Source organism: Triticum urartu, chromosome 7A (genome assembly GCF_056163025.1).
Source record: "Triticum urartu cultivar PI428250 chromosome 7A, HENAU_Tu73, whole genome shotgun sequence".
Taxonomy (NCBI): Eukaryota; Viridiplantae; Streptophyta; class Magnoliopsida; order Poales; family Poaceae; genus Triticum; species Triticum urartu.
Window position 1 is genome coordinate 211,929,835 of NC_141879.1, and position 21,859 is coordinate 211,951,693.

At 45.6% G+C, this 21,859-nt stretch overlaps 1 protein-coding gene across 1 annotated transcript; it reads left to right on the plus strand.

Annotated features, from left to right (window-relative positions):
- Nucleotides 1-18,376: 18,376 nt before the first annotated feature.
- On the plus strand, nucleotides 18,377-20,623 carry LOC125518659 (aspartyl protease family protein At5g10770-like). The gene is made up of 4 exons (XM_087532414.1): nucleotides 18,377-18,542; nucleotides 19,093-19,237; nucleotides 19,426-19,427; nucleotides 19,494-20,623. Exons 1-4 carry the CDS (start codon nucleotides 18,377-18,379, stop codon nucleotides 20,621-20,623), a joined length of 1,443 nt encoding a protein of 480 aa, XP_087388540.1.
- The last annotated feature ends 1,236 nt before the right edge of the window (nucleotides 20,624-21,859 follow it).

A 21,859-nucleotide genomic window follows, 5' to 3' on the forward strand; every position in this document is an offset into this window, starting at 1 on the left:
TGATGTAATGTTATTTAGGTACTTGATTGATGTGGCGAGTGTAAGCCAACTATGTTATCTCCCCTTTTATTATCTATAATACATGGGATGTTGTGAAGATTGCCTAACTTGCGACATATGCCTTCAATGCGATTATGCCTCTAAGTCGTGCCTCGACACGTGGGAGATATAGTCGCATCGAGGGTGTTACAGTATGAGGCCGTCAAAAGTTTACTGACGGGTTTCGAGGTACATTAGATAATGTATACTTTTGTCAGTTGCGCATGAGTAAGATGCGCCCTGTGTAGATAGTAGCCCCTGAGACTCTGCGCGTCGTCAAGAAATGACGGCACGCGGAGGATCATAATCCCAGGTCTAAGATGTCGCCTTTGAATGTAGGCGGCAGGGTGTCCGGAATCGAGCCGAACTGACGATTTTGCCGAACTAAAGCGGCAACTGGACGTGGCAGATGCTGACATCATGCTTGTCAATAAGCGGCTTGATGAGGCTCAAGGTATGTAATTCCTCGGGCGGCATCAGGTAAGAACAGTTTTATGCATGTGTCTTACGATGTGTGTGCTTGACGCAGATGGTGCGGCCGCCGTGGTGAGTCTAAGGGCAGAACTTGCCCGAGCTAAAGAACAAGCCAGCGAAAGTGATGCGGCCACCAGGAAAGCCCTTGAAGAGCTGAGAGCCGAACAGGCTGCTCATTGTCGAAGCAAGGAAGAGATGGCCGAGATGGCCGAAAAGTTAAAAAGCGCTACAGACCATTGCAGACTTCTTGAAAAAAAAGACCAGGCGAAACAGACAGACTTAGAGAAGGCCGTTGCCAATGCCAAGGACGCGCGCTCTGCGATCAGAGCTGCGGAGGAGGAGCTGCGTCATGCCGACCAGATTGCGGTTGGAAAGCCCTTTATGCTGCGAAGGAAATTTTGTGATCCGAAGTTTGCTCCGTTGGACCGGATGTGGAGTGTGGAGGATACCTATCTGGACTTGGCAGCGAGTGCTGCTGATGCGACCGAACACTTTCGAGATCAGAAAGATCACGAAGTGGAAAAGCTTTTCTGGTCACAGTTTCACAATCCAGAGCGTCCACTGGCAGTGGATGATCGTTTGGCTCAATGGGCCAAACTTAATAGGTTGTCTGGACTCTCCATGAAGTACGTCATGGGTCACCTGTGGCCGGGGAGATCAGAGCCAAAGAGTTATTTCAGCTTGGTGCAGCAATTCCTTGACGCGGTGCCGCGTATAAATGCAATGAAGAGGTCAGCATGCATAGAGGGCGCTAGGATGGCTCTTGCCCGTGTTAAGACATACTGGGCAGAGATGGAGACCACCATTGTTGCGTCCCGAGATTCGGACAAAAGCCGAGTACCCTCCGAGCACTATTTTCAGGAAGTTCTTGAAGGCGCTCGTGTAATAGAGACGCAGTGCCCGAAACATGCTATGTTATGATAGCATATGTAATTATAAAGTAATATTTTGATAAACTGTAATGGCCTTTTTTATACTTGTGCCTCCAAGTATTGGGAACACCTCCTGTGCGGCCGTTTTAAGATATATATATATATATAGAATCTGAAAGATGGCAGTCGTTGGCTTCAGCCCCCATGCACATAGTGCGGGGGTGCTCGCAGAAGACGCATTTTCACACTTAACCCAACGTCTTGGTCCTACAAAGGAGGTGATAGCGCAGCGGGCCAGGCAACCGGACTATAATGCTTTAACACTTCTGCTTAGCCATAGGAGTTTGACAGTGAGACTATTTAGGTAGCCCCTTGGTGGCAACTGCGCTCGTCCGAGTTCGGGGCGCGTATGTGCCTGACCGGGAAGCGGCCCTTCGTTAAAGCGGAGGAATCCGATAGATTCCGATAGGTCATCGAGTGGCTGACCAGTCTCACGCTACATCATGACAGTCAGTTTTCGACTTTCTCTATTGAGGTGCTCGCCCGGCCAAACCGGGGCAAAATCGCAGTAGTTCTCCTGGTGCTACCATAGCCGATAGAGCGGAACGTAAGGTAGCCGAACTCAGGATCCGGGCAACCCAACATTTGACCAAAGACATGATTCGGAGCTGATGCATATAATGCCAAAACTCGCGACGCCGAACACTCCCTAAGGTGTTCGGTCTTTATGAGTGCGGGCGAAACAACACTCTTTATTAAAAAAGCCCCTAGTGTCCAGATACGTGCAAAAATTCTGACGTGGCCACATGCCAAGACGCCAGCCTCCTCCTTGGTTATATCGGAAAGAAAAAAACCAGGGGATGTGTAGCAACAAGAGACAGTAAAAAAGGTTTACGCAGGGTCTTAATCTAAAAAGAATCCTTTAGGACGGGTCCCTACTGCACGTCTGCGCATGTGTCTCCGCTGTGCCGTATCCTGGACGGGCGCCGCACGACGTTCATCTGTAAAAGAGAGGAACTGAGTTGAAAACGGGTCGTGCCGAAAAAGTTTAAAATAAGCAAAGTATAAAGTAAGATATATAAGATTGAGCTTTATTGTCTCTTATTGTATATGCGTGGAGCCCCTAGTGCGGGGGTATATGGCTTCCAGGCCTGCATCAATGATGATTTTGCACCGAACTCGTCTATCCGCGTTCGTGGTCTTGAATGACCTATTTCGAAGTTTTTTGGCCGGTGAGGCCATTTTGCTGTGGGGCTGTCAAAGCGGCCGCACAGTCCTCCGCTTGGGGAGGCACACTTTAGTGCTTCCCCTTCAAAGAGATGATGCCTCATGGACCGGGCATCTTAAGCATAAGAGATGCATAATGTGGTATTGCGTTAAAGCGAGCGAAAGCTTCGCATCCCAGTAGTGCTTGATACCGACTTGAGAACGGGACGATATGGAAGGTCAGCTTTTCGCGGCGGAGGTTATCGGCAGAGCCGAATATGACTTCAAGCCGGAGAAAACCCATACAATGGGTGTCCGGACCAGGTATTACCCCTTGAAAGGAGGTTTTGCTGCGGTGGATTCTTGCTGGGTTTATCCCCATGTGCTGGATTGTATCCTGATATATCAGGTTTAGTCCACTGCCGCCGTCCATAAGGACATTTGAAAACTGGAGTCCGCCAATTATTGGATCGAGTATCAAGGCAGTCTAGCCTACATTCTTGATATTCCTAGAATAATCTAGCTGATCGAAGATGATCGGTTTTCACAACCAGTGGCAGGACCCTTTGGGGATGGGCCGTGTGGTGCGTACCTTTACGGGCGCCGCACGTTTTGTTATGTGAAGTGAGTTCACTGTTTTTACTTCTTGTGGGAAGTTCTTTTGTTTCCTGGTGCTCTGCTTTTGGGGTTCGTCCTCGTCTTCTCTTGGTGTATCGAGCCCCTTGTGTTCGGCATTGAGTCTGCCGGATTGTTTGAAAACCCAACAGTCTCTGTGGGTATGGTTAGCAGGCTTCCCGGCAGTACTGTGTATCTAACATATCCTGTCTAGGATTTTATTTAGGTTGGATGGATCGTCCCTGTTATCCTCGGGGGGGCGATTTTTCCTGATTTGTCGTGAGCCTTTGAATCCGGCATTGACTGCCGTGCTCTTCAGACTTTTGTCCTTAGTCCAGCGACGGTCCTTGTTGCGTCGCGGTTTTCCATTTCCATCCCTAGTTTCGGATGTACTTGGGTCGCTGGGGCTGCACCTTGCCAACCAGCTGTCCTCCCCTGCACAAAAGCGGGTCATGAGGCTTGTTAGTGCGGCCATTGTTCTTGGCTTTTCTTGACCGAGGTGTCTGGCGAGCCATTCGTCTCGGACGTTATGCCTGAAAGCTGCTAAGGCTTCAGCGTCCGGACAGTCGACTATCTGATTCTTTTTAGTGAGGAATCTATTCCAGAACTGCCGAGCTGATTCTCCGGGTTGTTGAGTTATGTGACTGAGATCATCTGCATCCGGAGGGCGGACATAGGTCCCTTGAAAGTTTGCTCGGAAAGCATCCTCGAGCTCTTCCCAGCTTCCAATTGTGTTTTCGGGAAGGCTTTTAAGCCAATGCCGGGCTGGCCCTTTAAGCTTAAGGGGTAGATATTTTATGGCGTGGAGATCATCTCCTCTAGCCATGTGTATGTGGAGGATATAATCCTCGATCCAAACTCCAGGGTCTGTTGTTCCATCATATGCCTCTATGTTTACGGGTTTGAATCCCTCTGGGAATTCATAGTCCAGGACCTCATCGGTGAAACATAGGGGGTGTGCGGCGCCCCTGTATTTGGGTGTGCCGGATTTTGATGATGGCTTCATAGTGTTGCTTACGAGAGCTTGCTTTCTTGGCCCATAAATGGACCTGACTGGGCCATGATGCGAATCCTTAAGTGGGTCGCATGCCGATTTAGGTGTGGCGCCGCTTGCCGCTTTATGGGGTCATCTATCCGACCGTGTGGCTTTTTCATTTTTTTGAATGCGAGGGCTCTAGGGCCTCTTCGTCGAATTCAGGCAGTAGCTTTCTTTTCGGATAGCTTTTAGTGCGGCGACTGTCGCCGTACTTATCTGTGGTATTGATTACTTTTCTCCATCTAATCCGGAGTGCATCTTCCGCTGTTTTTAGCTTCCGCTTCTGCTTTTTTAGGCTGCGTGCCATTGCAACGAGCCTCTTGTGGAGATTCTTCTGCTCCATAGGTTTATTCGGCGTGAGGTCGTCCGGAATGCCGTTTTCGCCGGAGGAGGGATGTTCGGTTTCTCTATCCGTGTTGCCCTGTTCGGACGGTTGCTCTAAGGCCTGCTCGTCGTCTACCGGCTCGTCCTGCTCTATGGCTGGGTTTTTGTCGAGGCGGGGCTTGGGTCGGCGTTTACGCCGACGCTTCGATTGCTTTTCGGGGGGTCGATCTCCCGTCCCATCCCCTTTTTCCTCGTTGTCGCTTCCTTTAGGGGTATCCACCATGTACACATCATGAGATGAGGTGGCTGTCCAATGCCCTATGGGCGTTGGTTCATCGGTATCTCCTGCATCGTCATCCATGCTGTCGATGTCTCCGGAGTCGAAGTTGAGCACGTCGTTTAAATTGTCGACAGTGGCTACCAAGTGGGTGGTGGGTGGGCTTTGAATTTCTTCATCGTCCGTATCCCATCCTCGCTGACCATAGTTCGGCCAGGGCTCTCCTGATAAGGAGAGAGACTTGGGAGAGTTCAGGATATCGCCACAAGGCGAGTGCTGAAAGATGTCTGTGGCGGTGAACTCTATTATCGGCGCCCAATCGGATTCGATCGGCAGGGGCGCGGGGGGTTCGGAGTTCGGAAAGGAGTCTGGATCCTCGGAGTCACGGATCATGCAGAGTGCGGGGCTAGCGTTTGGCTCGATCGCCTTTGAGATCGAAGCCCCCGAGGTGACGTCCAACCGCTCATCCTCGATTGGCGCAATAGGCTCCGAGTTAGGGGTCGGAACCGATGCGTGTGCGGCCTCCAGGACACTATCCGGAGGCAGAGCTAGATCATGCCCCTCGAGATAGTGCGGCGCGCTTGGCCGTGGCTCGAACCCGTCGAAGATCAAGTCTCCGCGGATGTCAGCCGTGTAGTTTAAGCTTCCAAACCTGACTTGATGGCCAGGGGCGTAGCTTTCGATCTGCTCCAGGTGGCCGAGCGAATTGGCCCGCAGAGCGAAGCCGCCGAAGACGACGATCTGTCCGGGGAGAAAAGTATCACCCTGGACCATATCGTTGTTGATGATCAAAGGAGCCATTGGGCCTAAAGGCGACGACACAGAGGAACTCTCAATGAAAGCACCAATGTCGGTGTCAAAACCGGTGGATCTCGGGTAGGGGGTCCCGAACTGTGCGTCTAGGCCGGATGGTAACAGGAGGCAGGGAACACGATGTTTTACCCAGGTTCGGGCCCTCTTGATGGAGGTAAAACCCTACGTCCTGCTTGATCAATATTGATGATATGGGTAGTACAAGAGTAGATCTACCACGAGATCAAGGAGGCTAAACCCTAGAAGCTAGACTATGGTATGATTGTTGTATATGGAGTTGATTGCCTACGGACTACAACCCTCTGGTTTATATAGACACCGGATAGGGTTAGGGTTACATAGAGTCGGTTACAATGGTAGGAGATCTTGAATATCCGCATCTCCAAGCTTGCCTTCCACGCCAAGGAAAGTCCCATCCGGACACGGGACGAAGTCTTCAATCTTGTATCTTCATAGTCCAGGAGTCCGGCTAAAGGTATAGTCCGGCTGCCCGAACACCCCCTAATCCAGGACTCCCTCAGTGGACTTGCCTGATGGTCGGCAAGCCATTGAAAATAAATGGATCTTCAAGAAGAAGACGGATGTTTATCGTAATGTCACCATCTACAAAGCTCGACTTGTCGCAAAAGGTTTTTGACAAGTTCAAGGAGTTGACTATGATGAGACTTTCTCACTCATAGTGATGCTTAACTCTGTCTGAATCATTATAGCAATTGCTGCATTTTATGATTATGAAATCTGGCAAATGGACGTCAAAACTGCATTCCTCAATGGATTTCTTAAAGAAGAGTTGTATATGATGCAACCAGAAGGTTTTGTCGATCGTAAAGGTGCTAACAAAGTGTGCAAGCTCCAGTGATCCATCTATGGACTAGTGAAAGCATCTCGGAGTTGGAGTATACGCTTTGATGAGGTGATAAAAGCATATGGTTTTATACATACTTTCGGTGAAGCCTGTATTTATAAGAAAGTGAGTGGGAACTCTGTAGCATTTCTGATATTATATGTGGATGACATATTGTTGATTCGAAATGATATAGAATTTCTGGATAGCATAAAAGGACACTTGAATAAGAATTTTTTAATGGAAGACCTCAATGAAGATACTTATATATTGGGCATCAAGATCTATAGGGATACATCGAGACGCTTAATAGGACTTTCACAAAGAACATACCTTGACAAGATTTTGAAGAAGTTCAAAATGGATCAGTCAAATAAAGGTTCTTGCCTGTGTTGAAAGGTGTGAAGTTGAGTAAGACTCAAAACCCGACCACGACAGAAAATAGATAGAGAATGAAAGTCATTCCCTATGCCTCAACCTTAGGTTCTATCAAGTATGCCATGCTGTGTACCAAACCTGTTGTGTACCTTGCCATGAGTTTGGCAAGGGGGTACAATAGTGATCCGGGAGTAGATCACTGGACAGCGGTCAAAATTTTCCTTAGTTACCTAAGAGGCTAAGGAGATATTTCTCGGTTATGGAGGTGATAAAGAGTTCGTCGTAAACGGTTACGTCGATGTAAGCTTTAATGCTGATTCGGATAACTCTGAGTCTCAATCTATATACATATTGAAAGTAGGAGCAATTAGCTAGAGTACGAACATATAGAGCATTGTAGACATAGAAATTTGCAAAATACATATGGATCTAAATGTGACAGACCCGTTGACTAAACCTCTCTCACAAGCAAAACATGTTCACACCTTAGTACTCTTTGGGAGTTAATCAAATGGCGATGTGAACTAGATTATTGACTAGTAAACTCTTTGGGTGTTAATCACATGGCGATGTGAACTATTGGTGTTAATCGCACGGCGATGTGAACTAGATTATTGACTCTAGTGCAAGTGGGAGACTGAAGGAAATATGTCCTAGAGGCAATAATAAAGTTGTTATTTTAAATTCCTTATTCATGATAAAGGTTTATTATTCATGCAAGAATGGTATTGATCGGAAACTTAAATACATGTGTGAATACATAAACAAGCACCGTGTCCCTAGTATGCCTCTACTAGACAAGCTCATTGTTCAAAGATGGTTAAGGTTTCCTAACCATGGATATGAGTTTTCATTTGATAATGGGATCACATCATTAAGAGAATGATGTGATGGACAAGACCCACCCATTAGCTTAGCATAATGATCGTTCAGTTTATTGCTATTGCTTTCTTCATGTCAAATACTTATTCCTTTGACTATGAGATTATGCAAGTCCCAGATACCGGAGGAATACCTAGTGTGCTATCAAATGTCACAACGTAACTAGGTGATCATAAATATGTTCTATAGGTATCTCCAAAGGTGTTTGTTGAGTTGGCATAGATCGAGATTAGAATTTGTCACTCCGAGTATCGGAGAGGTATCTCTAGGCCCTCTCAGTAATACACATCATAAGCTTGCAAGCAAACGACTAAGGAGTTAGTCATGAGGTGATGTATTATGGAATGAGTAAAGATACTTTCCGGTAACAAGATTGAACTAGGTACGAAGATACTGATGATCGAATCTCGGGCAAGTAACATATCGATGGACAAAGGGAATTATGTATGTTGTCATAAAGGTTCAACCGATAAAGATCTTCGTAGAATATGTAGGAGCCAATATGGGAATCCAGGTTCCGCTATTGGTTATTGACCGGAGAGGTGTCTGATAATCCCCAAGTGCAGGGAATCATCGTAGCAATTCTTTCCCAAAGGTGGAAGTGATAAGTATGGAGTGTCGAACCCACAAGGATCTCAAGGTAAGATCAATATTCTCTCAAGCCCTATCTACCACTGATACGTCTCTACGTACACCGAACGTTTGCTTCCAACTAGAAACGAAAAATAAAACTACGTTCTGGGTATGAAGAGGATAACTTTGCATGATATTGAAGAGCTAAAACATAAAAGTAGGTGTTGTTATCATAAAGTTAGAATAAATTACTAAATATTATAAATAGCGAGTGTGGAATAATGGTGGATCGGTGTGCGGAATTGTCTTAGGCAATTGTTAACAAGACTGATAGTCTTCATTGCAATTTCATAGGAGGGAGAGGCATAAGCTAACATACTTTCTCTTCTTGGATCATATGCACTTATGGTTGGAACTCTAGCAAGCATCTGCAACTACTAAAGATCATTAAGGTGAAACACAACCATAGCATTAAAGCATCAAGTCCCATTTATCCCATACGCAACAACCCCCTTACTCGGGTTTATGCTTCTATCACTTAAGCAACCCACTATCAGCGAATCATCAATGTATTGCAACACCCAGCGGGAATCCCTCACGCTTGCGAGACACAGAGGGCGCAGTAGGACAGCACCAAAATAAAACATACAACTCATACCAATCTAGATCATCAATCAACCCAAAGGCAAAGGATATCTACTCAAAACATCATAGGATGGCAACACAACATTGGATCATAATATGTGGCATAAAGCACCATGTTCAAGTAGGGATTACAACGGGGTGCGGGAGAGTGGACCGCGTAAAAGAGATGAGGATGGTGATGATGATGGTGATGTTGATGAAGACGATCACCGTGGCGATGATTCCCCTCCCGATGGCACTCCGGCGCCACCGAGAGAAAGGAGGAGAGATTCTCCCCCTTGTGCTTCCTCCTCCATGGCCTCCCCCTGGATGGGGAGAGGTTCTCCCTCTGGTCATTGGCCTTCATGACAATGATGGCCCCTCCAGGATCCTCCTCCATGCCCTCAGGTGATGATGGCCCCCTCCGGCAGGGTGCCAGAGAGGGCCTAGATTGATTTCTCGTGGCTACAGAGGCTTGCGGCGGCAGAACTTCCGATCTAGGTTATTTTCTGGAGGTTTTGGCATTTATTGGAGAGGTTGGCGTCGAGAACAAGTCAGGGGCCCCACGGGAAGACCACGAGGCACAAGGGCATGCCCCCACCCTCATGGGGCCCACGGGACTCCCCTCCGGTAGATTTTTGTTCCAGTATTTTTTATATATTCCAGAAAAATTCTCCGTTGATTTTCATCGCATTCCGAGAACTTTTATTTCTGCACAAAAACAACACCACGGTAGTTCTGCTGAAAACAGCGTCAGTCCGGGTTAGTTCTAATCAAGTCATACCAAAATCATATAAAACTATCGTAAACATGGCATGAATACTTCATAAATTATAGATACGTTGGAGATGTATCAGCATCCCCAAGCTTAATTCATGCTCATCCTAGAGTAGGTAAATGATAAAAGAAATAATTTATGAAGTGTGAATGCTAGCAAGTGCGTAAATTTGATCAATGATAGTTCCAATCACTTTTTGTAGCATCATTATATATCATAACCGTAGCTCAACTCATAAAACTTCTCATGATCAAGTAACAAGCTATTCACATGTTAAAGTATAGATCATAAACTTTCTTGAGAACTAACAAACCGTGCTCTTAGTCATCAAACAATGGCAATTCATCTTATTTTCGGGAAGAGTCTATGTAAGAGCTTTGATTCAGCAAACTCCACATACTCAACTATCATTTAATATTTCACAAATGCTAATACTCATGTGATATTAATGGGTTCAAAGTTTTAATCGGATACATAGAAAGATAGGGGCTTATAGTTTCGCCTCCCAACCTTTTACCTCAAGGGTAATGTCAACAATAATAATTTATGAAAACCTACATCCAAGTGGATATATATATATATCCAGATCGCGCCAACACAAAGTGCTTGCCAAAGGAAAAAGTGTAAAAAAGGAAAGGTGATGATCACCGTGACTCTTGTATAAGGGTAGAAGGTAAAAGTTAAAGATAGGCCCTTCACAGAGGGAAGCAGAGGTTGTCATGCGCTTTTATGGTTGAATGCACAAAATCTTAATGCAAAAGAACGTCACTTTATATTGCCTCTTGTGATAAAGACCTTTATAATGCAGTCTGTCGCTTTTATTTCTTCCCTATCACAAGTTCGTATAAAGCTTATTTTCTTTGCACTAATAGATCATACATATTTAGAGAGCAATTTTTATTGCATGCACCGATGACAACTTACTTGAAGGATCCTACACAATCCATAGGTAGGTATGGTGGACTCTCATGGCAAAACTAGGTTAAGGAATGTTTGGAAGCACAAGTAGTATCTCTACTTGGTGCAAAGAATTTGGCTAGCATGATAGGGAAAGGCAAGATCAACATGTTGGATGATCCAAGACAATATAACGTTTCGGATATAGGAAAACATAAACCATTAAGTTGTCTTCCTTATCCAAGATCAACCATTTAGCATGTCATATTTTAATGAGTGCTCACAATTGCAAAAGATGTCCAAGATAGTATATTTATATGTGAAATCTCTCTTCCTTCAATATTCTTTCATGAATTGTTCAAGTGACCAATTCTGTGTTTGCTAACTTTCAATAAGTTTACTACCTATACTTATTATGTGTGAAGTCATTACTCCCCATGTTATAAGCATATGAAACGTATATAAATTCAGATTTATGATATTCAATTCATTCAACCTTTTACTCATAGGATATATGTGAAGCACGTGAGTATATGACAAACTACTCCAAAAAGATATAAGTGAAGAATATTGAGTAGTCGAATAATTAAATAGCCATGGGAGGGTTCTTCTTCATTCAAGATTTCAGATCCAATGATTTTATTCAAACAACAAGTAAAATTGAAAATACGCTCCAAGAAATACACATATCATGTGACGAATAAAAATATAGCTCCGAGTAAGGTATACCGATAGTTTTGAAGACGAAAGAGGGGATGCCTTCCGGGGCATCCCCAAGCTTACGTGCTTGAGTCTTCCTTGAATATTACCTTGGGGTGCCTTGGGCATCCCCTGAAGGAAATATGCCCAAGAGGTAATAATAAATTTGTTATTTATATTTCCTTATATCATGATAAATGTTTATTATTCATGCTAGAATTTTATTAACCAGAAACTTAGTACATGTGTGAATACATAGACAAACAGAGTGTCACTAGTTTGCCTCTACTTTACTAGCTCGTTGAAACAATGATGGTTATGTTTCCTAACCATAGACATGAGTTGTCATTTGATTAACGGGATCACATCATTAGAGAATGATGTGATTGACTTGACCCATCTGTTAGCTTAGCACGACGATCGTTTAGTTTGTTGCTATTGCTTTCTCCATAACTATACATGTTCCTATGATTATGAGATCATGCAACTCCCGAATACCGGAGGAACACTTTGTGTGCTACCAAATGTCACAACGTAACTGGGTGATTATAAAGGTGCTCTACAGGTGTCTCCAATGGTGTTTGTTGAGTTGGCATGGATCAAGATTAGGATTTGTCACTCCGATTGTCGGAGAGGTATCTCTGGGCCCTCTCGGTAATGTACATCACTATAAGCCTTGCAAGCAATGTAGATAATGAGCTAGTTACGGGATGTAGCATTACGGAACGAGTAAAGAGACTTGCCGGTAACAAGATTGAACTAGGTATTGAGATACCGACGATCGAATCTCGGGCAAGTAACATACCGATGACAAAGGGAACAACGTATATCATTATGTGGTTTGACCGATAAAGATCTTCATAGAATATGTATGAACCAATATGAGCATCCAGGTTCTGCTATTGGTTATTGACCGGAGACATGTCTCGGTCATGTCTACATAGTTCTCGAACCCGTAGGGTCCTCACGCTTAACGTTCGGTGATGATCGGTATTACGAGTTTATGTGTTTTGATGTATCGAAGGTAGTTCGGAATCCCGGATTTGATCACGGACATGACCAGGAGTCTTGAAATGGTCGAGATGTAAAGATCGATATATTGGAAGCCTATCTTTGGACATTGGAATGGTTCCGGGTGAAAACAGGACTATACCGGAGCACCGGGAGGTTACCGGAACCCCTCGGGAGGTATATGGGCCTTATTGGGCCTTAGTGGAAGAGAGGGGAAAGAAGCAAAGGAGGGGGCACGCCCCCCCCCCCCAAGCCCAATCCGAATTGGGAAGGGGGACAGGCCCCCTTTCCTTCCTTCTTCCCTCTCCTTCCTTCTCTCCTAAAACCAACAAGGCAAAGGGGGGAATCCTACTCCCGGTGGGAGTAGGACTCCCCTTGGGGCGCGCCTAGGAGGCCGGCCCCCTCCCTCTCCTCCACTCCTTTATATACGGGGGAGGGGGCACCCCATAGACACACAAGTTGATCATTGATCTTTTAGCCGTGTGCGGTTCCCCCCTCCATCATAATCCACCTCGGTTATATCGTAGCGGTGCTTAGGCGAAGCCCTGTTCTGGTAGCAATATCATCATCGTCATCATGCCGTCGTGCTGACGAAGCTCTCCCTCGAAGCTCTACTGGATCGCGAGTTTGCGGGATGTCACCGAGCCGAACGTGTGCAGATCGCGAAGGTGACATACCTTCGGTGCTAGATCGGTCGATTGTGAAGACGTACGACTACATGAACCGCGTTGTCATAACGCTTCCGCTTACGGTCTACGAGGTACGTAGACGATACTCTCCCCTCTCGTTGCTATGCATCACCATGATCTTGCGTGTGCATAGGAAATTTTTTGAAATTACCGCGTTGCCCAACATCCCCAAGCTTTGGGTCTTTCCACTCCTTATTCTCCTCATATCGACATCTCACCCAAAGCTTGAAAACTTCAATCACACAAAACTTAACGGAACTTCATGAGATAGGTTAGAATGATAAAGAGTAAACCATTCACTTTGGTACTGTCAAAGACAAGGTTCATAATTGTTCTCACACAATGCCTACTGTAACATATCATTTCTACAATTTATATTGAGAAATATAAGCCATAGAAACTAGAAAACAAGCAAACTATGCAATGAAAACAGAATCTATCAGAAACAGAACAATCTGTAATGATCTGAACACCAACCATACTTCTGCTACTCCAAAAATTATGAAATAAATTGGTGGATGTGAGGAATTTGTCTATTAATCTTCTGAAAAAATAATCAACTCAATCGCACTCTTCTTTAAAAAAAATGACAGCTAATCTCGTGAACGCAAAGTTTCTGTTTTTTTACAGCAAGATCACATTAACTTTCACCCAAGTCTTCCCAAAGGTCTTTCTTGGCACTTTATTGAAACAAAAGCTATAATACATGATTAATACAGTGGCTTAATCTTTAGAACACACAAAAACAGTAAGGGTAAATATTGGGTTGTCTCCCAACAAGCGCTTTTCTTTAATGTCTTTTAGCTAGGCATGATAATTTCAATGATGCTCACATAAAAGATAAGAATTGAAACATAAAGAGAGCATCATGAAGAATATGACTAGAAAATTTAAACCTAACCCACTTCCTATGCCTAGGGATTTTGTAAGCACACAATTTATGGGAACAAGAATCAACTAGCATAGGAAGGCAAAACAAGTATAACTTCAAAACTTTAAGCACATAGAGAGGGAACTTGATAGTATTGCAACTCCTACAAGCATGTATTCCTCCCTCATAATAATTTTCAGTAGCATCATGAATGAGTTCAACAATATAACCAGAACATAAAGCATTCTTTTCATGGTCTACAAACATAGAAATTTCACTAGTCTTCACATAAGCAAAATGCTTCTCATTCGGAATAGTGGAATCATTACTAACTAAAGTTAACACTCTTCCAGATCCACTTTAGATTATAGTATTATTCATACTCCAAAAGATATAAGTGAAGTTCATGGAGCATTCTACAATTAATATATACTAACCAATATCCAAGCTCAAAATATATAAGTGAAGCACACGAAGCATTCTATAAACCATACTCAAAAGATTTAAGTGAAGCACAAAGAGCAATTCTATAAGATCGTACTTAAAAGATATATGTGAAGCACATAAAGCATTCTATAAATCAATTAAGGGCTATCTCATACTAGCATGGTTCTTAAAGGAAAAGAAAAAAACACAAAGGGCACAAATCATGTGAACAAAACAAAAACTAAGGTATACCGATAATTGTTGAAGAAAAAAGATGGGATGCCAACTGGGACATCCCCAAGCTTAGATGCTTGAGTATCCTTAGAATATTTACTTGGGGTGCCTTGAGCATCCCCAAGCTTGAGATCTTGCCTCTCTTTATTCTTCTCACATCGGTAACTCCTCGTTCTTTGAACACTTCATCCACACAAAACTTTAACAAAAACTTTGTGAGATACATTAGTATAATAAAGCAAATCACTACCTTTAGGTACTGTTGCAAACTCATTCCAATTTCATATTAGAACTATATCTACTGTATTTCAACTTCACCATGGTTCATACCCCCCCCCCCCCGATACTACCCATAGATTCATCAAAATAAGCGAGCAACTCATAGAAAACAAAATATGTCAAAAACAGCACAGTCTGGAGTAATCTGGAATTTTAGTAAACTTCTGTAACTCCAAAAAATTCTAAAAATATATGAAAATTTGAACAATTTGTACAGAAGTAATGTGCAAAAAGTTTCATACCCATTTGACTTTCTAGTAAAAATGTAAAATCACGCGCTACAGCCAAAGTTTCTGTTTTTGTACTGCACAAAGTAAACAAGCAATCTAATCATCCTAAAACCAAGTCTTGTCACATTATTTTTATAATACAATGGATATATACAAGGGGACAATTATTTTCAGAGAAGCTTCCATGAAATTTTTTACATTTTTTCCATGAGCATGAACACAAGTGTTCAAGGTCGACCCTCATTTCTCCAATGCATAACCTTCCAATCACTTCTCTTATTGAAAAACTTTTTAGGTATGAGAGGCAAGTAAATTTTTTGTATTTTCATTATTTTAATTTTTTTGTATGTTTCACCCATAACTAAATAGAAACAAAAAAGGAAAAACAAAATCTACTTAGTGAAGAAAGCAAACAAGCACACACGAGAATATCAACCCCACGCTATTGCTCCCCGGCAACGGCGCCAGAAAAGAGCTTGATAATTCCCAAGTGTAGGGAATCATCGTAGCAATTCCCAAAGGTGGAAGTGATAAGTATGGAGTGTCGAACCCACAAGGATCTCAAGGTAAGATCAATATTCTCTCAAGCCCTATCTACCACTGATACGTCTCTACGTACACCGAACGTTTGCTTACAACTAGAAACGAAAAATAAAACTACGTTCTGGGTATGAAGAGGATAACTTTACATGATATCGGAGAGCTAAAACATAAAAGTAAGTGTTGTTATCATAAAGTTAGAATATATTACTAAATATTATAAATAGCAAGTGTGGAATAATGGTGGATCGGTGTGCGGAATTGTCTTAGGCAATTGTTAACAAGACCGATAGTCTTCATTGCAATTTCATATGAGGGAGAGGCATAAGCTAACATACTGTCTCTTCTTGGATCATATGCACTTATGATTGGAACTCTATCAAGCATCCGCAAATACTAAAGATCATTAAGGTAAAACCTAACCATAGCATTAAAGCATCAAGTCCCCTTTATCCCATACACAATAACCCCCTTACTCAGGTTTATGCTTCTGTCACTCAAGCAACTCACTATAAGTGAATCATGAACGTATTGCAACACCCTACAGCGGGAATCCCTCAAGCTTGTGCGACACAGAGGGCACAATAGGACAGCACCAAAATAAAACATACAACCCATACCAATCTAGATCATCAATTAACCCAAAGACAAAGGATATCTACTCAAAACATTATAGGATGGAAACACATCATTGGATCATAATATGTGGCATAAAGCACCATGTTCAAGTAGGGATTACAGCAGGGTGCGGGAGAGTGGACCGCGTAAAAGAGATGAGGATGGTGATGATGATGAAGACGATCACCGCGGCGATGATTCCCCTCCCGATGGCACTCCGGCGCCACCGAGAGAAAGGAGGAGAGGTTCTCCCCATGTGCTTCCTCCTCCATGGCCTCCTCCATGGATGGGGAGAGGTTCTCCCTCTGGTCCTTGGCATTCATGACGATGATGGCCCCTCCAGGATCCTCCTCCATGCCCTCCGGTGATGATGGCCCCCTCCGGCAGGGTGCCAGAGAGGGCCTAGATTGATTTCTCGTGGCTACAGAGGCTTCCGTCGACGGAATTTCCGATCTAGGTTATTTTCTGGAGGTTGGCATTTATAGGAGAGGTTGGCGTCGAGAATAGGTCAGGGGGGGCCCATGGGATGACCATGAGGCACAGGGACGTGCCCAGGGGTTGGGCGCGCCCCCCACCCTGGTTACTAATGGCGCACCTGTTACGTGGTGCGCCATTACTACTTTTGCAAAAGAAAAATTGTTAGTAGTGGCGCACCGTGGCTGTGGTGCGCCATTACTAGTTTGAACTAGTAATGGCGCACTGTACCCTGGTGCGACATTACTAGTTTTGAAAAAAATTGTTAGTAATAACGCACCGTGTGTGTGGTGCGCCATTAGTGATGAGGACACTAATGGTGCACCTGTATCTGGTGCGCCACTTCTATATAGCAGTGGCGCACCACAGACATGGTGCGTCATTAATGTCCATATTAGCTATAGTCATTTTCCTGATAGTGCTCTTTGCCGTCCGCTGGCTGACGGCAAAGCACGCCGTTAACCCCTAACGGCTCTGACCCCACCTCACTGCCGTCCATGATCTTTGCCGTTTGCTGGCCACCAACAGCGGACGGCACAATCCTTTGCCGCCCGTTTCCAGGAAACGGACGGCAAAGAAGGCCTTTGTTGGCACGTGTTCAGACGGACAGTTTGCCGTCTGCTGGCGGACGGCAAAAAAGTTTGTCGTCCGTGATCCATGCCTTTGCCGTCCGCCATGGCGGACGGCAAAGAAGCTGATTCCAGTAGTGAAGTAACGGTGAGGCACATAGACTAGCTAGAATAGTCAATACCCTAGACATTGGACGACATATGTAGCTCATGGATCCACCAGATCATCTTTGTATTCCCCTAAATGTTGATACACTCTAAAACAAAAGGCAAAGCGGAAAGGAAGGAAAGGAGGGCACCACGCATCATAGCCAATCGTGAATTTTTTGAGCTCGGGTTTCTGAACTCCTCTTATCCTTACCTTTCAATGTTGCTTTGAGATCCGTGCTACACAACTAACTTAGTACATGAAATTTTCTTTTTTTTGTTTCTTCAAAACAAAACAATATATGAACATCAAACTTTGCACGACAACAAAAAAAATCTTACTATAATTATAAAACTTTCAGTTTTTTGTCCAACATAAATATATACAAAATGAGATATGTTGATTAAAAAAATCTTATTTTTAGTATTTATGATGCAGGAAAAAACCTGAATTTCTTTTTCCCACATTCTACTTAGAGTGTTTTGTTGTGCTGCAAAGTTTGAAACTCATATGTTGTTCCACATGAGAGCGAAAAAAAAGAGAAAATTACTTGCATGAATCGCGATGCAGAATTGGATGGATATATAAAGGGGTGTCCGAGAACCTAATCCACAGTGTGTTTTCGCTAGCCAGCCGTGCGGCAAGCTGCTCTGGTAATAGTTTTACAAGCGAAAAAAAGCATCAGCCGACCCATCCGACGGGATCGGTTGCATCAGCCGACCTATTGGACGGAATGGGTTGCATCATCCTCATCGGATCCATCGCGCCGAGGCCGCAGCCAAGCTCCTGCTCAGCTCGTTCGAGGCGCAGGCCTTGGCAACGGCCACGCCTGTTTTTGTTTTCCGTGATCATGTCGGACCTGACACGATGCCCCGCGTCCGCCTATATAAGGATTCGGATCACTGCCGCTCCATTCATTCACCGGCGCGAGACAAATACCTTGAGCTGTGCTTGCAATGGCGTCGCCCCGACTGCCGTCGCTCTACGGCGGTCTGCTGGTGCTGGCCCTCCTCTGCGGCGGCGCTCTGGCGGCTGGGCCGACCCGCTACCTCTCCGTCAGCCTCGACCAGGTGGTCGGCTCCAAGGCACGAGCCCAGTGCTATGATCCCTCCTCGTTTTCAGGTATGGCTCGGGGTGTACTACGTCCAGGTGTGAAAGTACCGTACAAAGTGCCGATGCTTTGTTTTAAAAACAAGTGTGCTGCGTTTTCTGATTTTTGATACAATTTGTCTTGTTTGAAAATATTCCAAGTTTTTTTTTCTTTTTTCAGAGTGTATTTTGGTGTTTTATTGTGTACCAGCAAATCTGCTATGAAACAAGGCACTCTTATTGGTGGTAAACAATGCATTATTATGATACACACTTTGAAACCAGAAAACTAATGAAACATTATGTAACACTATGAAAAAAAACAAATTTGCTTGACCACAGAAAAGAAGTTGTATCTAGAGTACGTGTACCATATCTATGCAGCTATATATGTCCATCCAGTGGATCACAACATGTATTATAATTTGCTGAACATGCCAACGTTTTAATATAGGCACATATAGGTTTTAGAATGTTCTAAAAATAAGAGACATTTACTTTTTCAAATGCATTTTTTACCGTTATTACAGAAAGAGCAATACGTATACGTTTTTGTAACATGTGATATGTAAATGATTGACAGACGAGACTTCTCGCAACAAGTTCACCATCCATCCATCTTGTGGCGCGGGCGAGCAAGTGGGACGCAAGCGCGGCATCCTTAGCCACCACAGAGCCCGGCTGAGCACCATCCACCAAAGGTCTTACCCTTCGGCCATGCCTCCCATGTATTTCCCGCCGACCCCCGCACCAACCACCGTCTTCCCTCCACTGTTTTTTCCACCAAGCCCCACACCGCTTCCAGCATCAGCGGACCTGCCTCCTATCAGCATCCCAGACCACCCGGGCACCTATTTCCCGCCAAGCCCCGCGCCAGGTTCAGTACCAGCAGATGGCATGCCTCCGATGTTACCAGTCGTCGCCTTCCCTTTATGTTCTTCCCGCCAAATCCAGCACCATCAGAGGGGATGCCTCCATCACCAGCCATCGCCTTCCCTCCGATATACTTCCCGCCGGCCCCTGCACCATCGGAGGGGCCGTCGGTCACCATCCCGGATGTCCCGGGGACCAGCGGCTTCAATATAACGGAGTTTGTCGTCGTCGTTGGCTTTGGCACGCCATCTCAGCCATCTGCCTTGTTGTTCGACACCGGCAGCGACCTCTCGTGGGTCCAGTGCCAGCCGTGCACGGGCCACTGTTACCAGCAAAACGACCCGCTCTTCGACCCGACCAAGTCTTCGACCTACGACGTCGTGCGTTGCGGTACGCCAGAGTGCTCGGCAGCCGGTGGCATGTGCAATGGCACCACCTGCCTCTACAACGTGAACTATGGTGACGGTTCATCCACGTCTGGCGCACTCTCACAGGAGACGCTGACGTTCTCCTCGTCGCGCAAGTTCTCCAGCTTCCCGTTCGGATGCGGCACGACCAACCTGGGTGACTTTGGCAGCGTCAACGGGCTGCTTGGCCTTGGCCGTGGCCAGCTCTCGCTGGCCTCGCAGACGGCCTCCTCGTTCGATGGCACCTTCTCCTATTGTCTGCCGTCTCACAACATGACGAGGCCCGGGTTCCTCAGCATTGGCGCCGCCCCAGACATCGGCAAGGTCCAGTACACGGCGATGATAAAGAAGCCGCAGTACCCATCCTTCTACTTCGTGGAGCTCGTGTCCATCGACATTGGTGGCTACGTCCTGCCGGTGCCGCCATCCGTGTTCACCAGCAAGGGCACCCTGCTCGACTCCGGCACCACGTTCACGTACATCCCTGCGCAGGCCTACAACTTGCTCCGCGACCGGTTCAAGTTCACCATGAAGGGGTACAAGCCGGCGCCACCCTTCCAAGACCTCGACACGTGCTATGACTTCTCTGGCCAGAGCGTGATCTTCCAACCAGGGATGTCCTTCAAGTTCAGCGATGGAGCCGTGTTCGATATCGACATCTTCGGGGTCATGATATACCCTTATGTGGACCACCCGGCCATCGGTTGCTTCGCGTTCGCGTCGAGCGATCCCACGGATCAGTTCTCCATCATCGGCAACACTCAGCAGCGTTCTGCTGAGGTGATCTACGATGTCGTAGCCGAGAAGATTGGTTTTGTTCCGCTGAGTTGCTGATTTCGTGGTAGAAAAGTGAGCGATGCATATCGCCACCCAATGTGCCCGCGGGTGTCGGTATCCTTTACTTTGTTTTTGATTTCCAACTAGGAATAAAGGGGTTGAAGCGGTGGCTGCTTCCTTTGCATATCGAAAACATTCGTGTTCACCCGGCTGATTTGAGCAGAATTCTCGGTCACCTACACAGCCGACCACGTGTCCCGTCTTATCATGTGTCGTGCATGCATGCATGCATGCATGCATCGTATTTGAAGAGCTGCTCGTATCTCACGCTCTTTTATGAGCGTGTGTCTACTTCGTCTGATCGCAATTTGGGTATTTATTGAAAATCGTCATATTTAGGGAACTTAGTACCACTTTCTCGTCAAGGCATGAGGAACCACACCATCTTTGCACCTAACGAAGAGCAATGATTGTATGATTTGCTCATAGAAAGAGGGGAACTGACAAGTAGGCCCCACTTGTCAGGCTGACATGAAGAATATTAAAAACTTTTGACCAACTGATGTGTCAAATGAGACGTGACCCCACCTATCAAGAACTAGATGGTCATCTTCTTCACATCTCTCTCTCTCTCTCTCTCTCTCTCTCTCTGAGGCATTTCATCGAACAACTTTTGGGCGCTAATACTTTTCCTCTCGGTGGAAAGAGTGCAGCGGCAGCTCGTCTGCCTCTCCATGGAGTGCTAGTGGGTAGTTTTTCTCGTAAGCGTGGCTTCCCACACCATGTCATGCAGCAGTAGCTCCCGCACTACCGCGTCTTGCCCGCCATGAGCAACCTCAATGGTTCATCCGCTGGGAACAGAATGCCCGTAACTCCTCTCTCCGCCTCGGGCCGCTCCATTGTCGGGGGGCTGTCGTTCCACGCCATGAAGACCGTGGCCTAGTGGAGTTATCTGGCAAGGTTGAGAGCGAGCACGAACTCCGAGTGCGCGAGCTCTGCGGTGCAAGCCAGCGCCTTCTTCTGTTTGCCAGTGACGTGGACCTCCAGAGCCTCCCTGTCCTGATCACAGATAGGTGTGACTTCCAAGGCTTCGCTGTCTACCATGGCTCAGCGCAACGCCCACTAACTGTCTTACTTCCTCAAGATCGGAGCCCGGAGCGACGACGCTCCAAGGAGTGGATCCGGAGCTTGGGCTTCCAGATCGAGCAGGTCCCCCACCCTCGTGTGCTGCCATCACTCCTCAGCCAGCCGCTTCCGCTTACGCGTGGAATTTCTCTGCAGACGACTCCTCCA